Source organism: Bombus pascuorum, chromosome 14 (assembly GCF_905332965.1).
Source record: "Bombus pascuorum chromosome 14, iyBomPasc1.1, whole genome shotgun sequence".
In the NCBI taxonomy this organism is placed as follows: Eukaryota; Metazoa; Arthropoda; class Insecta; order Hymenoptera; family Apidae; genus Bombus; species Bombus pascuorum.
Genome location: NC_083501.1, coordinates 3,089,509 through 3,105,214, shown reverse-complemented (window position 1 = coordinate 3,105,214; position 15,706 = coordinate 3,089,509). Strand labels below are relative to the sequence as shown.

The 15,706-nt window shown below is 32.4% G+C and overlaps 1 protein-coding gene across 5 annotated transcripts in view; it reads right to left on the bottom strand.

Annotated features, from left to right (window-relative positions):
* The window catches only part of LOC132914198 (spectrin beta chain, non-erythrocytic 5), a 58,407-nt gene that overhangs the window by 31,288 nt on the left and 11,413 nt on the right, over positions 1–15,706 (bottom strand). For 3 of the 5 annotated variants that reach the window (XM_060973079.1, XM_060973081.1, XM_060973080.1), the window contains exons 1-3: positions 10,643–10,902; positions 5,233–5,483; positions 4,613–4,780 (exon numbers count right to left, since the gene is read on the bottom strand). In XM_060973079.1, coding sequence (XP_060829062.1) covers positions 4,613–4,780; positions 5,233–5,483; positions 10,643–10,679 — 456 coding nt within the window. In that variant the 5' untranslated portion in view covers positions 10,680–10,902. Of the gene's footprint in view, positions 1–4,612; positions 4,781–5,232; positions 5,484–6,142; positions 6,374–10,642; positions 10,903–15,706 lie in introns of those variants that run through there. The other 2 variants (XM_060973083.1, XM_060973082.1) reach the window with 2 other exon arrangements.

The following is a 15,706-nucleotide window of genomic DNA, read 5'->3' as shown; positions in this document are numbered from 1 at the left end:
ACTCTAATATCTCGATATTCCAATAATTCAGTAAATCAGTATTCCAGCACTGTAAACTCATCCTAAATAACCTATCTATGACGCGTTGTACAATATATTTTACAACCACTTTAAAACAAAAATTATTAGCACTTAAAAAATCTTAAAATTCCTCCTTTTTCTCAGACCGTACCTACGTTACTCCTCCCTTATCCTTGAGATTAGACATTGAGAAATATTACCCTTGTACGTATGGTTATTTCAAGCTGCAAGGGGACTACGGTTTCTCCGAATGGCCCGAGGCTACCTCCCTAATTACTGTCGGCTCCGATTCTTTCGGTCATGGGAACAGCCCCTAGAGCGAAAGCCATCCACCTTTTAGACGCAGTTATCTTGTCAGAGCCTTGGATACATAGTTACAGAATGCTCCACGAACACTATCCTGCAATCCTGCAGCATAATGTTCTCTACATCCTCCTTATCGTCATTTGCATTCTCTCAAACTTCCAAATTCCGTGTCTTTGTTTCTCTTTCTACGATACAATGAAAATGTATTTTCACAGTATGATCTTCTCTACATTGTTCAGCTATATTTTTTCTGAGTTTTCCTCAACTATTAAAAACAAGCTACATATCGTTGAAAGTCTCTTGAATTTTCATTTCATTTATGTATCTTTAAAAAATTGTTCGAGTTTAAGAGAAGCATATAAAATTGATCATTCAAAAAAAGAAGAATGACGCTCCTTTGGCTTATTGAGCAAGATGTTAATATCCAAGAATTCGAAAATTATAGTAGTCAAAACAAATTCATCATAGTTAAAAATAACAATCACGACGTGTTCATGAATTAGCAGTAAATAATACATGTACTTTGTATTCCAAAGGAGAATCTTACAGATTTACGTAGGTGATATGTTATTGCATAAATTATATATTTGTGGGAATATTTATTATTAGATAAAGAGTTACAAACAATTTTCATATATTTTTCTATTCGCTTATCTTATCACGGTGCTATTCACTGGGGCTACGATAATACAGAATTTTTAAGGAACAAAGCAACAGTATGGAACATAAGAGAATTTAACCATAAGGTAGTTGTATTCTATACAGCAATGTGCAACATGTAAACCGAAAGCTCCAACGTTGATTACGAACAGGTACATAAATTTAATGCTCGCCTAAGATCACGTCCGCATATTTTACACTTTTTATACGCGATTAGCAAGATGCTTTACGTAACGAGGTTGCCGCGAATCGCGTAACATGAGCGGTAATAAACACGCGCGAAACATGTCCTTTCCACGAATAACTTTCCATCCGCGAATTATCCGCTTGATAGATTCGTCATTTGATGATAAGAACAAAAGAGATTATCAACATTTCTGGATTAACGCTTCAGATTAAAGTTTTCTTTTGTGATATTTCTTCTTTCGAAGAATTAAGAAGAACTTTTTGTAATTAATACAATTTTTCATTTCTTCTGATTCTGGACAATTATATTTAATATTTCACAAAAATATCACTTCTTTGGAAGAGGAGGATGCGTTCTCTAACAGAAATATTCTTCCTTGCTAAAAATCCAACTTCTCCTTTGATGTATAATAATTTTATCTAACTAAACCGCTTATCATAATTTTATTTAACTACACTAGTTACAAATTTATTAATCTCTGCCTAATTATTATTTATTAATAAACCCAAACACTCTAGAACTGAAAATCTGTAATCCCTAATTTAAATTAATGTTAATTTAATTTTAAAAGTGTCCCTAATATTTCTTCAAAGGACTAAAAAACTACAAGTGTTTCCTATTTCTAAAAAAATAGCTATAATGTGTCAACTTATCAATCAGCCGCTCCAAAGTGTACTTGATAAACGACCACGATTGGTTCAACAATGACATATTCGAGTAACAAGTCTCGAATGATAATTTGAAACGATATGTGTAGAGGAATGACAAATGTCGAAATCTGGGGACAACCACACCCAATCGAATTTGGCACGCGAATCAATCACCATAGTCTGTATATATAGTCGCTTGGTTCACCGAGTGATGACGGGCGATATCTCCCACCAGGATCATTGGAAAGGACACGGCTATTTCTGGAAGGTGATCCTCGGCTAATGCAAACACATTCCATAAACGTCCCAACGATTTTTCATCCGGTTTAGAAAGTGAGGGAAAATCGGCTAACGCGACGAATTTCAAACCTGCAAATCGCGAAAGTATTTGACGAAAGTTCCGCATTTGGCAAAACTGATACGTGGAATGTATGCGGAAATGCGGATTTTCTTTTTTTCCAATCGATTCTCTGCTTTTATGAGAAACCATTTCTGATTGAATTTCATTCGAATCTAAATGTAATATTGCTAGCAAATTAGACTATGTTTTCATTAATGACTAGAAATGTTACAAGTGTTAAAAAATAATAACTGTTACTTCTTATAGATGACGATAGAGAATGACAATCTTTTTTAAATTTTCTTCTTACATTTGGACTATAGGGATCCCTAGAATCCTAGAGAGAACCTAAATTCCCTAGATATAATATTGCCTTAATCCTAAAGTATGTGAGAAAACAATTAATTTAAAGAACGCTTAAAATATTATATGATTCTTTATAAATTGTTTAAGCATCTAAAATGTTATATTCAATGTTGTTTTTATGATATTTTTGATAGAGATAAAGTGATAATAGATTTCTGTTAATTAAAAAGTTCTCTTTAAAAATACAAAATATATCGCATAACGATTTTAGCATGGTAATTAACTATTATTCTTATCATCGAAATTGCATAATAATGTTAGTCATGTATAATGTATAGTGTTTGGGTGTACTTCTCGTAGTCGATACACCATACGCCATACAAGTTAGAAAAGACATCCTACGTGAACGCGGAACTTGCGGCGAAGCCCTACAAGTGCAAAGTCCTCGTGAATGGCCTCTATGCTTCGTAGCTTATGACATAATAGTTTTATGTATGCTGCATATGGCGCGACGTAATGTAGTTACGGGATCGTGGGCGCAAGATGCGTCTGAAAGACGTTGCTTCTAAGTATTGTGACTTTTATAATTTATTCTTGTCGTATGACTTGGTAAACCAAAGGAAACCGTTGCAAACTGTTTTGTCTCTCCAGAATTGTACATAGAATATTCTATACTTTCAAGATCTTTGTGCTTCTTTTAAAGATTCAAAGTCCTAGGTTGTAAATTTCCCTAGATCTTACACTGCTCAAGGAAATCGAAGATTCTTAAACTTCATATTTATCAAGGCAACCTAAAATCCTATTATACTTCAAAGGTTTCTAGTTCTTGATCTTCGATCTTCAAAGATCTTGGATTTTTCAACAGGTTGAAAATCCTTCTATATTCCCGAGATCTCAAATTATTCTTTCGAAAGAAGAAACTCGAAGGTTTTCATACTTTATATTATAAACTAAAATTCTATATTTCAAAATTTCTTAAATTTTACGTTCTTCACTTCTCTAGAGACATCGAACGCTACATGTGTGCATAGCATTTATGATTTGCCCAAGAAAGATGATCACGATCAGAGTCTCCCATTACCGGAAGTAGCAGCCACGCGTCGCTTATCTCACCTTTTCTCTTACGGTTTCACGTGTTCATTCTTCTGATTTTGTAGCGCTCTTAAAATTCGCGAAACTAAATCACTTTTAATTTTCATGTCTGGCATCATTTACACTTAACCGTAATTAGCCAGTTACTTGAATAAAACGGCTGATAGCTCAAGTGTAACGAAACGATCGAGCAAACACGAGTCGGATGCCAGATAATACATACAGCCATTTATTAATGTTCATGGCGAGGAAAAGCCTCGCCGGTAGAAAATTTCAATTTTCACTTACGTAACAGCGCCGCCCCTTACATAATCTCATAATCGAATGTAACGCTGTCGCGAAATAGAGAAGACAATCGTGAAAGCGTGAGAATTATTTCCTACGTCCTCTCTAACGAACAATTAGATACATCGATGTAGTGAACAAAGCTACTAGAATCTATACCTCCGGGAGAAATTTTCTAATCTTACCTAGGAAGACGTCGAATATGATAATTTGTTCATTTATGAAGATATCTTAAGATTAAGAGGAAGATTTCAAGAGAAATTAACCGCCAAGTCGTTTTTGTTTGATTATGACAGGAACTGTAAACTTTTAGTTTAAATATAACCGTTGCAAATATTGAAAGATTGATGCAAAAACTATCCGAGATTAGTAATGATGTCTGTCAATAAAAACGCTCGGTTCTATAATGTTAATTTTAAAGTATAATTTTATGTTCTTCTAGAAAATATGAAACTTTATATTTCGAGTTTCCCTAGATACTATTTTTTAGATTTACCTAAATTCTTCTAGAATCATTTTCTAAAATTAGAAATATATAGGGATCCCTAGAATCATAAGTATCCCTAGAACCATAAATATCCCTAGAATCATAGGTTTCCCTAGATATAATATTTTCTTAGAAAACTTGAAATATTTTTTAAATTCTCATGTGATTATTTGTGGAATAGAAACAATATGTATATGTATTTGAAATACACCTTCGAAATACGTAGAAAGATGAAGTTCATTTGAATAGCATGTGAGAAGACGATTAATTAATTCTACCTTTGTGTGAAGAAACGCCAGAGATTTGTTCACGTTCTCGATTTTGTGCACCCGCATACGACCATTGTTAGGTTTGGCCAATCGTTCACCGGAGATGATCTCTAGCAGTTTTAGTAATTTCTTGCCGTCCGCTAGATCCGTGAATAAATCCTCCACTTCCATACGTGCCTGCGAAGTGAAAGTAATCGATTCAACAAGTCTCCGGATTCCTTCCTATGTAGATATTCTAGCGACCCTAATATGACGTGTGTCATTCTTATAAATATCTTAGGTATTTTTATAAATATCGTATCATCTACATTTTCTAATTACTTTTTTATCATTTTACCATTTTACATTTTCAAATTATTTTAGTGTTTTTTTTTCAAGTAATTGAGAAATGTTGTATTCGCACAAAAGTAGGCCATTTTTACAAATATCTTTAGTATTGTTATATTTTAATTTTAATTATTTTAATTACTTCAATTATTTTTAATTACTTTTAACAATTTTTAAAAAATTATTTACAATTTTTTCCAGGCAGTAGAAAGATAACGTATTCGAAAAATTAAAAGATATATTCTCTTACGAATTACTGTCTCTTTTATAATATCAGAAGTTATATAAAAAGCAAAATGTACCTTCAACAGAAACGAGTTGATCCATTTGGTGAATGTCTTCTTCTGTATATGCAGACGTTCCTCCTGCAGGGCCTTAATACGGCCCTGCTCAAACCTCAGTGTATCTTCCCTCTGAGTCATTCTCTTCTGTATATCAGTACCACCCCTGAATTTGTCGACTCTGGACGGTGGATAGTTTGGCGTGTAGTCGAAGATGTAACTCCTTGTTTGGGGTGCGGCGCCAAGCCCAACACCGGGCACATACTGCGCCCCTGAAACCAAACATTTCACCAAAATTAGACACGCTTTAAACACAGAACCTTATTTGGAAAGGTTTTAGAAACACTAGTAACGGAAATGGAAATTTCTGTTTTCTTTCGAATGCGATGTTTCGTAGGAATGCTAGGGGAATTTCTAAACAGTTCTATTTTAGTTGCAATATTGGTAAAATATAAAACTTTCCTATAAGTAGAGCACTGAAAATCATAACTGTGTAAAGAGTAAGTCGTAAAAGTATGTAATATATTTATTATTATACAAATTTCGCTAAACTTTTCAAATCACGAAAACTAGAAATAGAATATTCACAAGCGTGAGGTCGTAATTTAATTAGTTATGGAACTTGTATAATACTCGATAGAATGATTCTATTAAAAATTGAAATACGTGACTAAGTTCAAGTTCTCATAATTTGGCTTATATCAGGCTATAATTCTCAGTCCACAAGAAAGTATGATACTATAATATCATTAAAGTAAATAAGAATTTCAATTTTTAATATCAGGCATTACAATAATATTTAACTTAAAAATAGGAAATTATTTTTTTAATTCAAATATTACATATAAAATACTTGTGTGCCAGATGCTTAACTTCGCACTAAAACTCTACGATTAAGGATCAAGAAGAACAATGAGTTCCCTTTCTTTACCTCATTGCACGGTAGAAAGGAAGCAGAGTCCTATTAAATCCCAGTTTTTCCATATACACACTAAACAAGCAATTCAAGTTCGCGTACACATTTATTCGGTTGTTGTTCGGTCCTTATAAGGCGGGAAAAAATTTATGACACATGCCGACGATAGCAACGATAAACCGGGGACAATAATCTCGTCGAGTCACGAACAGTGGTAAAAAACAAAACGGTTCTCTCAGGTAAACGTCGTTCGCGCTTACTCTTTATTTACCTTGCACACGTTTCGCCACAATGCTGCCCCCTTTTTTCCCCTAGTAACCACGCTCGTCCGCCATTGTCCGTGAACGACGCATTAATTTTGCCGGTAGTTTAATTCATGAAAGTCAGTGAACAAGATTTCTTTTGGAAGGGTAAGATTTAAACCAGAAAATTGAGCATAAAATCAATCATGACTTTTAATTAATGATTCTAACAAGATGTTTTCAGAGATGTTTGAGTTTAGTTTGATTAAAAAAATATTATATGCTGAATAAAATCGGAAATTTATGTTGAATAGGTGTCAATACTTGTTTTAGGAATTACAAATTCGTTTTTATGCTTTTCGATAAAGTTCGGTGGAATTCTTTATTTTGATCGTTAATTTATACGAAAACATGATCGTAAGACGCAAGGGTTATTTCAAGTTTAACAATTTTTTAGTAGCACCATGATCTTCTGATCTCTTGATCTTTTGATCTTTTGATCTCTTGATCTCTTTAGACAATTACGTATCATATAATCCTCGATAACGATTCATCCGATAATTTATCAAAGATAAAGGATCATCACACAATAAAACATCGTAAAAATTTAGTAACAAAATTACCTTAGTAAATATGTTATACATGCTAATCCAAAAATAGATGATATAGTTCAAGGATTTTTTCTAAAGACAAATATAAGAAGAGTTCTAGAATTCTTCTTTAATTTCGTCATATTTACATTTTTTATCTTCATTATTCTTTACCCTTAAGCATTTTTCTCTACACTGCTCGTTATATCTTTTTTCTTTTAATGTTGTATTTCGTTCTTCTTCTTCTAATACATACATTTTTCTTCTTATTTTGGATTATTTCTCATATATATATATATATATGCGTGTGTTACAGATTATTAAAGAGAGATAGAACTCTAAGTTAGCGAAAGATCCATACATTTTCAAAAACAGATACTGTTAACTTGCCAATGTAATCAGTAATAAGCTCATTAAAAAACTGATGACAGTCGTCTCAGTGATACGAAATGGGGCGGATAATAAACTCATAATTCGCTAAAAAGAATGGATAAAACGAAAGTTTTTCAAAGACACGAATTATACTCATTACAGTTTAAGGTGATCTAGCTCCAACAGTGTGTTTTATCGTATTGATCTATATCCAATAATCAACTCATATCGCAGAATTATCGTTTAAGAGATTAATCTTTTTAAGTATTTTATATTTTTTCCAAGACGACAAAAAACATTATTGCATAGAAGAATTCAATAAAATAACCCTGATGACTTTCATTAATAACGGATAATTTTCTATTTCTACGACGATGGAAATGATTCTTTCACTCTCAGGGAAGATACCTTATCGGAACCTGGTGATAGCTCGTGATTGAAATAGTCGAGCACACTGTGGCACAATTCTCCTTTTACTTCGTGTAATTTTATGTCGAATGAATTTTATATAATTTTAATGTAACCCTTAATATTGTTACGAGCTTATACAACATTTTGATATTTAATAAGATTGTTCGAACAATTTTTTAACGAACTTTTTAAATATTTTTCTAATCTTTCTGTAGTATTTTTTTAACACTAAAGTAAGATACGTAAAAACATTCATTTCAAGTGAGTTAGAGATAAAACAATGGAAATTTATGGATAACAAAACGACGGAATCCAATTTAAAGACGTAGTTTTTTCCGCCTACTAAAACTTCCATTTATTACTCTATGTGCTACTTTAATTAATAAGTATACTGATCTTCTGTTCTAGATACATATGTATTTGGGCTCTACAATTATCATCTAAAAATTATATAAACTTCCATTACAGCTTATTATCAATAATGCTCTAATTTAAAATTATCTCCAATTCGAAAACACAAATTATTCAACCGACAACTTGTACGAACAAAATTCTAATTTTATTAATTTATTAAATGAATTTTTCTATTTAAGCAATTGAGGGGAATAAGAATTGCAAAAAGATTACAAATCGTTACCATATACAATTTATTCCGATTAGTTCACCGAACGACGCTTATTTGAATAGTATTTATATCCTTCATTATTGACGCTATGTATCTGAGCAGTGACTGAAAGCATTACAATTAATTCAGCTCATAACTAAATACGTTCGTGCTGTGATCGTTTATGTCTACATACACAACGAGTGTTGTCGTTGAAAAACATATTCGATAAAAGTGTTCATTATGTTAATGCAATGCTATCTTGAAATTGATGTCTGACAAAACAAGTTGGTTTTCATTGCAAAACGACTCTCTAGTTAACACGAATTCGTCGGTGAAGATACGTTGTTTGTAGACATGTCGCACCTGAGAATTCTTGCACTCCTTTTAGATAACGACAATTGAGAAGTTTAAAGCTAAATATTGAGAAAACGATATTTACACGATACATCATCGGAATATATTGTTTTAAAGATAGTAAGGGCGATATAAAATATAAATGATACACATTATATGTTTATAATATGATATACAGTATATATTCATCATAACTTCATTAGTATGAGTCACTAGTAAAATTTAACCTCTTAACTTTCATACATCCTGTTAAATAAGTATACACATAGTCCTTGAAATGCAAACCACATTTAATCTACTTTGAAACACTTGGAACCTAACCTAAAATATCCATGAAATTAATTAACATCAATGTTACCTTGAAAAATATTTTTGTTTCACAGGATATATAGTTAGAGAAACTTTTTATTCGAATGTGAATGAAACGAAACCTATGCTGTGTCGTTTAAAGCTAACTTAAAATCTCTACTTAATTATAGTTGAACAACGTCTTAAAGACGAACTTTTTGTTTAAATGTAAATCAAACAACTTACGTTCTTTCGTTGAAACTTAATCTAAAATATCTACTAATTTAATCTTAAATAATATCTATGTTTTGAAAAAGTATTTTTTCTCGCAAGAACCTAATTGTAAGGAATTTTTTACTATTCTAAACAACAAGAGAAAACAACAAAAGATGTAGATATTCGAGAGAAGAAAAATGTGAAATATATACGCCAATGAGGAGAAACAGCAACCTCAGTGGTTAGTTCGCGTTCGCACTGAAAAGCGTGCCAATAGACGGCTACGTGCGAACCGAGAGGGCAATGACAAGCAGGTAACATCGTAGATTTGATTAAAATGCTTAAACTCTGTCTCTGTCTGAAGCTGTTCGTCGCTTTTCTAAGCCGTTGGAAACCATGTAACGCGATTGTAACGCACGCGCGTATATACGCTTGCGGATTCTTCGAGCGTAACGTCTGCAAACACAACTACTTGCATACGTTCCTCGTAGTTTTCAGCAAACCTTACTTCAAAACCTGTCCGAACTAAAATACATATAATGCATGATATTATGATTTTCCTAGGAAATTAGATTGAGAATTGAACGTAATAATTTTTGCAAAAATTGTTCAGTACTTATACAATAAGTACTTCGGTAACGAAGAGATACTGAACCAACCAGGATGACTATAGAAGAATTTAAAGTAGTTTGTGTAGAATCTAGGGATAGACTATAGAATTTTACGTGTTCGGTAATGTAAGGTTAAAAAGCAGCCATGATGGATTTCACTGTAATAGAATTGTACAAAACAAATGTATGTATTTAGAGCTGAAATAAAATGTAACTAATACAAATATTATTTTTAATACATACATTTGAATACTTTAGGGCTACTTTTTAAAAAAACTTTTAATTTCTAATACTAATTTTAAAGATATTTAACCTTTTCCGGCATGATTCATCTCTAATTCAACCTAACCAAATCAGTTATTAAATCCTATAAATGCCCTCAAATTACATCAAACAAATCAAACTTCTATATTTAAAAATAAGCTTAAAAGTTGTTTAAACACAAAAAAAAACAGCGAATCCCGATAGAAAACACGGGTCGATTAAATCGTACGAGCTTAGCCGACGAACAGCTAAATAGTAAACGACATTCATCGAGCTCTAATTACATGGAATGCGTAGCAGGATTTCGATAGATAATCTATCTGTTAAGATAAACTTACGTAGATATGGCAGTTTCCAAATCGTTCTTCTACCATGAAAAGACTACCACACCCATAATCCCTTTCGATAAAAAGATACAGAGATTTTAACCTATCAACGCCTAATCCTATTCAATGGCCTCTAATCAAGAACTTCGTTAGAAACTCAAATGTGATCCTTTATCCACGTTTTACGATCTATTGATTCACAAATTAAATTACAACTGGTTAAATTCAACGTACCATAATGATAATTGCCTGACACGGTTGTCCCTTTCATTTTTCAATGGTCGTTGATCCACTGGTCTGCTTTCATGACTTCTTTCACCAAAGTCAATATCATGAAAAATTGACGAAAATCACGACTCAATATCGAAACGAGGAGACGACGAATGAAGAACGATTGGACGTCTACGAATGGCGACACCGAACTGATTCAGCTGTTAACTCAAGACCACTTTAACTGCCAGGACTCTTATCGCGTATCGCGAACATTTTGTGTCCGTTCTTTTATATAATAACGTTAACAATGAGTATATGAGTATAGAGCACAATTTTCTTTTAAGAATGTATGCGACATGATCGACTTACAATAACAATACGTAAATTTTTATCGTTACTTGTTTTGCAATTGTAAAGTTTCGTGATATATTATCTGTCAAAAGCAAGTGGCCAGATATTATACGTATATATGTTCTTTTGAACGGGAATGTACCTACCAATGGCGTAGCAATTAAGTTATTGATTGTAATCGAATATATGTAAATTTATATATAAAATTAAAGTTTGTGTTAATAATAATAGTACTCTTTTAAATTTGGCAATTGTTAAATAAAGGTAATTTAGAATTCGGTCGATTGAATGGTACTGATGGGTGAAATAGGTAATCTGATTTTAAAAAAAGAAGAAAGAAAGGAAAATGCGAGAGGACAGAAAAATTGTATCATTATAGTAACTTCCGTGGAAACTAAGATTAAAATAGCAAGTAAACTAAAAATGATAATAGTCGATAATAATAGAATAATACAATTATACTTGAATAAAATATGTTTACAAATTCAAATAAATCATAATTTGCTCGTAGCATGATTAAGCATGCATCGTTTTCGAGTTGATTAGATGATCGTGCGATGCAATTATGCAGTCGAGCACGAACCGTGACGTTTTCATAGGGACGCGGGCTATGTAATGTGTACGTTAGAATGAATTTACATAAATTAAACGTACGTTGTATGACCGTGATACAAGAGACGATAATTTTTTAAGAAAGTATTAGAGGGTGTAATTCATAACTTGTTAATTCAAACTTTCGCGTGTGAGTTTCTCTTTGGTTTCGGCCGTGAAACAAATTTTTAATAGTTTAAGAATAGTTTAAGATTTTAATTCTCCCAAAATTTAAATAGATGCGATATTATTCTCTATGCGGTAGAAAAGTATGGTTCGATCGAAAATGAATTGCAAAATTGTTACAAAAATTTGTAGTTTTTATAGAGTGAACATCTGCCAAATTAAATTTAATGCTTGCTGTACAGCCATTTAAGTCTAGTCGAAGGTCTGATGTCACGAGCTAGAAACACGTACGATAAATAAATTTTTATGGCATTAGCATATCGTCATCCAGTGATGTAACGTCTTCAAACATAAAGAATTGTTGAAATGTTCTTCACTGTGACAAGAAATGAGAGATCGTTTCTAAAACTCGATAAATACACTGAAAAGAACGAATTGTTTGATTGTCTAGTTTCAATCGTGTGAAATAGCAGTAACTTTGAAATATTATCATGAATTTGGTGCTTTTACTTGTTAAATTTTTAATATTATTAGGGAATCTGTCAACATCCACCAACAATGTCAACATGCATTTATGTCTTCGATATCTGTCATCAGCTTTAACGTTGGTCAACATTTAGGCTTGTTAACATCTTTCAACATCATCAGCTTTTAAACATTTGTCAACACGTATTACTAGTAAGTCAACATTTACAGATATCCTCAACTTTTGTCGAGTCCAATCGATATACATACTTTGCGGCTATCAACATTTAATAGTATTTTCAAAATTCATTCATGTGAAATAAATAATATAAAATATAAGCTGTATGAAATAAAATTCATACGTTGAAGTGAGTCATTTCATAAAATAGCTTTTCAAATATCGCGATAATTTATTTTTGATACAAATTTCGATTACCAATATCGAATATCATTATTACATGGCAAACGCCTTGCCTTGTGTGACTTGTTCTGGCGATTATCTGATAGAAGTGACGATGACGTTATGACTTATAAATCCATGTCACTACTACTTCTTTCTTTTTTTGATAACGCCGATACTCAACATATTTGATAGAGAAAAAAATAAGATACACAGCCATACGAAAATATTTGGAACTTCGTTGATATTATGAAGACTGGTGACGCGACACTAGCGCCACATGGCTGTTAACTATTTACTGGCGCACACCATTTATTCATCCAATTCTGAATGTCTATAATTATTCAGTGCTTCTATCTTTTTATGTTTCAAATATTCAAACTTATTGAATTTTTCCATAAACATAACAAAAATTATATTTCGTTATTTCGCGACGTGAACGTTACGCCAGATGCTAGTACATATGATACTTATAGTATATTATTTCATGGAAACATTTATTTATATTCGCTTAGTTTCCATTTACTTTCAATTAACCTTCCATACGAGGCATAATAGAAAGTAAAACGAAATCCAAGGTGAACCCACTAATTTCCTATGCATCGCCAGGATTAATTGTACTTACAAATTCTAGAAGGAAATCTATAAAAGCTACTAGATTAATCTAGGAGCTTAATTATTTCCTTCTTGATGTTTACAACGTCAATTTTCATTTGCTTTAGATTTCATCGTTCAGCTTCGACTGAAATAGCCAGTGTATAAGCTCGTTTATTCGGACAGCAAATAGGAAGTTCGAGATTCGCCCGGAAGCACGCTACATGCACCTCGGCACAGCTACACAAACACCTCAATGATTTGCAGCAACGTCTATAGATAAGAATCAATGACTTTTCGATATTGGTTCTAGATATAAGATGTATAAGAAAGCAATTTTTTATCTCAAAATTGAAAAAGGTAATCGATTACATATTTTTTATATTACGAAGATTATTTATACTTCTTCATACGCAATAATTCGTACATTGTACCAACCTTGTCCATTTATCAGTTAAGGAAACATAAACTATCTAGACCAAGAATAATCGAAAACTCTTAAAAGGGTTTTTTAAATAAGTAATTAAACTTTGAATTATTGACATGACCTTTCAAGCTTCCTTTGATATTTTTATTTATACAAATTTCCCAATTCAACAACAAAAGATATATTACCGAAAATAACCTTAAAATAAAAAATCGAATGACTCAATGAAGAAAACGAAGAATGAATCGAAGATGAAGCGTTCGACGAACTTGGAAGATGGTCGATCGCTGCCAGGAAGTACGAAATTGCCCCGGAAATGCGTCGTACGCAACGATGGGGCAGAGAAGACCGTGGCAAAGAAGACCAGGTGAAATCTGAACCGTATTATTATCGAGACTCGTCCTGACTCACCTCGAAAAGAGATACCAACACACTATTGACACTGATAACTTAAATCTAGCAAATATTCATCTGATATATTACACACGCGCTCGCAACCAAGGGAGACGAAATATAGAATGTGGCAAGCTGTACCAAGTTCAAACGATATGACGACATGTCTATATTTGGCCACCAACTGACATTACCAACGACAACGATCCGCTCCTGCAACCCTATACTTTTCAATGGCACTTGTTTGTAGCCGTCTACCATTTTGACCGTGAATTTAGTAGTTCAGGATCGTTATGTAGGTTATCTGATGGAATATTCCAGCATTCAATCTTTTTCTAACTTATTTGTAGTGGTATGAATAGAACATGTAAGTTGTTTCCACATTTGAGATTAGTTGTTTTGAAAAATAAAGTCCCTAGACATTGTATATCTACATCATGTTAGATGTAGGATAATTAGATGTATGATAATTAGATGTTAGATGTAGATGAGAAGTTGTAGGATAATTTTTGTAAGTTATTCGTAGTAGTATGAGAGCCATCTATATGTTGTTTTCACTTGAAATCAGTTGTTTTAAAAAATATTTCTAGGTGATCGAATCAGTGTATGTTTATCTTATACTAGATTGAAGAGTTGTGTGATAAAATGAGTAATATGAGTATAATTGGAGTTTATAGTCAACTCAATGTCATTTCCAGGGATTTAAATACAGTATGAAGCTAGGAATGCAGCTTTTTTTCCTTGCGGATGCATACGATTACAAATATAATTTTTTAAATATTCTATGCTAAATTAAATATATATATAATAATTATATGTATGTAATTCTTCTTTTACTATACAGTAATATCTTGTGAAAGAATCGGAGTTCCGCAGAAAAAAAATTTAACGAGCAGGAAGTAATATAATCTTTACGATATACCATAAGCGAGCCCTTCATTCACTTGTTCCGTATAACAGTTCCTTACCGGAAGTGTTTCTTTATTAAAGGAAGTAGAACAATGATGTTACTATGTGAATGAACGTAAGACACCAAATACACAATACGCACGAAAATTACAGAGTATTGCTAAAAACTGTTCTCAGAAGAAACGAATCTCATAATCTCTAACTAAATTCAATGTTTTATCTAATAGGATAATAATTTTTTGAACTCAATGTTGACAGTCTTTTGTAAGTTTCTTTCCGCTCACGTAAGAAACAAACACGTTGTTTGACGTAATTCGATTTTAATTTAAATATGATATCACTTCTTGAAATAACTTTTATGGTCCCAATCTCGTTATATGTTACTACAACTGAATCATATTTACTGATAAGCCAACAGTTGGGATAAAATGCAATTTGATTACTCTAGTTTGCATAACTGTTTTGAAATTATATGGCTGGAATTTATTTTCGTCGTTTACATCATAGCTAATTAGCGAGATCACTAATCTTGATTATAAGACGATTAGTTCTATCCCTATCATTTTTATTTAAGGCAGTTAAGATACAATTATTTCGCAGCTTGCGTTCATAATACCGACAGTTTTCCGCGTAGATTAGAGCAAGCAATACGAGTGCAGCTAATATTTACATAATTGCGAAATGTTCCATCGCGAACGAGCTGTAATTTATTTAGCCGCTTGGTAGTTCGTTAATCCAGATGACATCACTGGTTTCTCAGAAGTTTACACATGTTGCCGACATTTAATTTCAATTTCACGGCGTCATTACACGCCGCAAGCTCAATAGG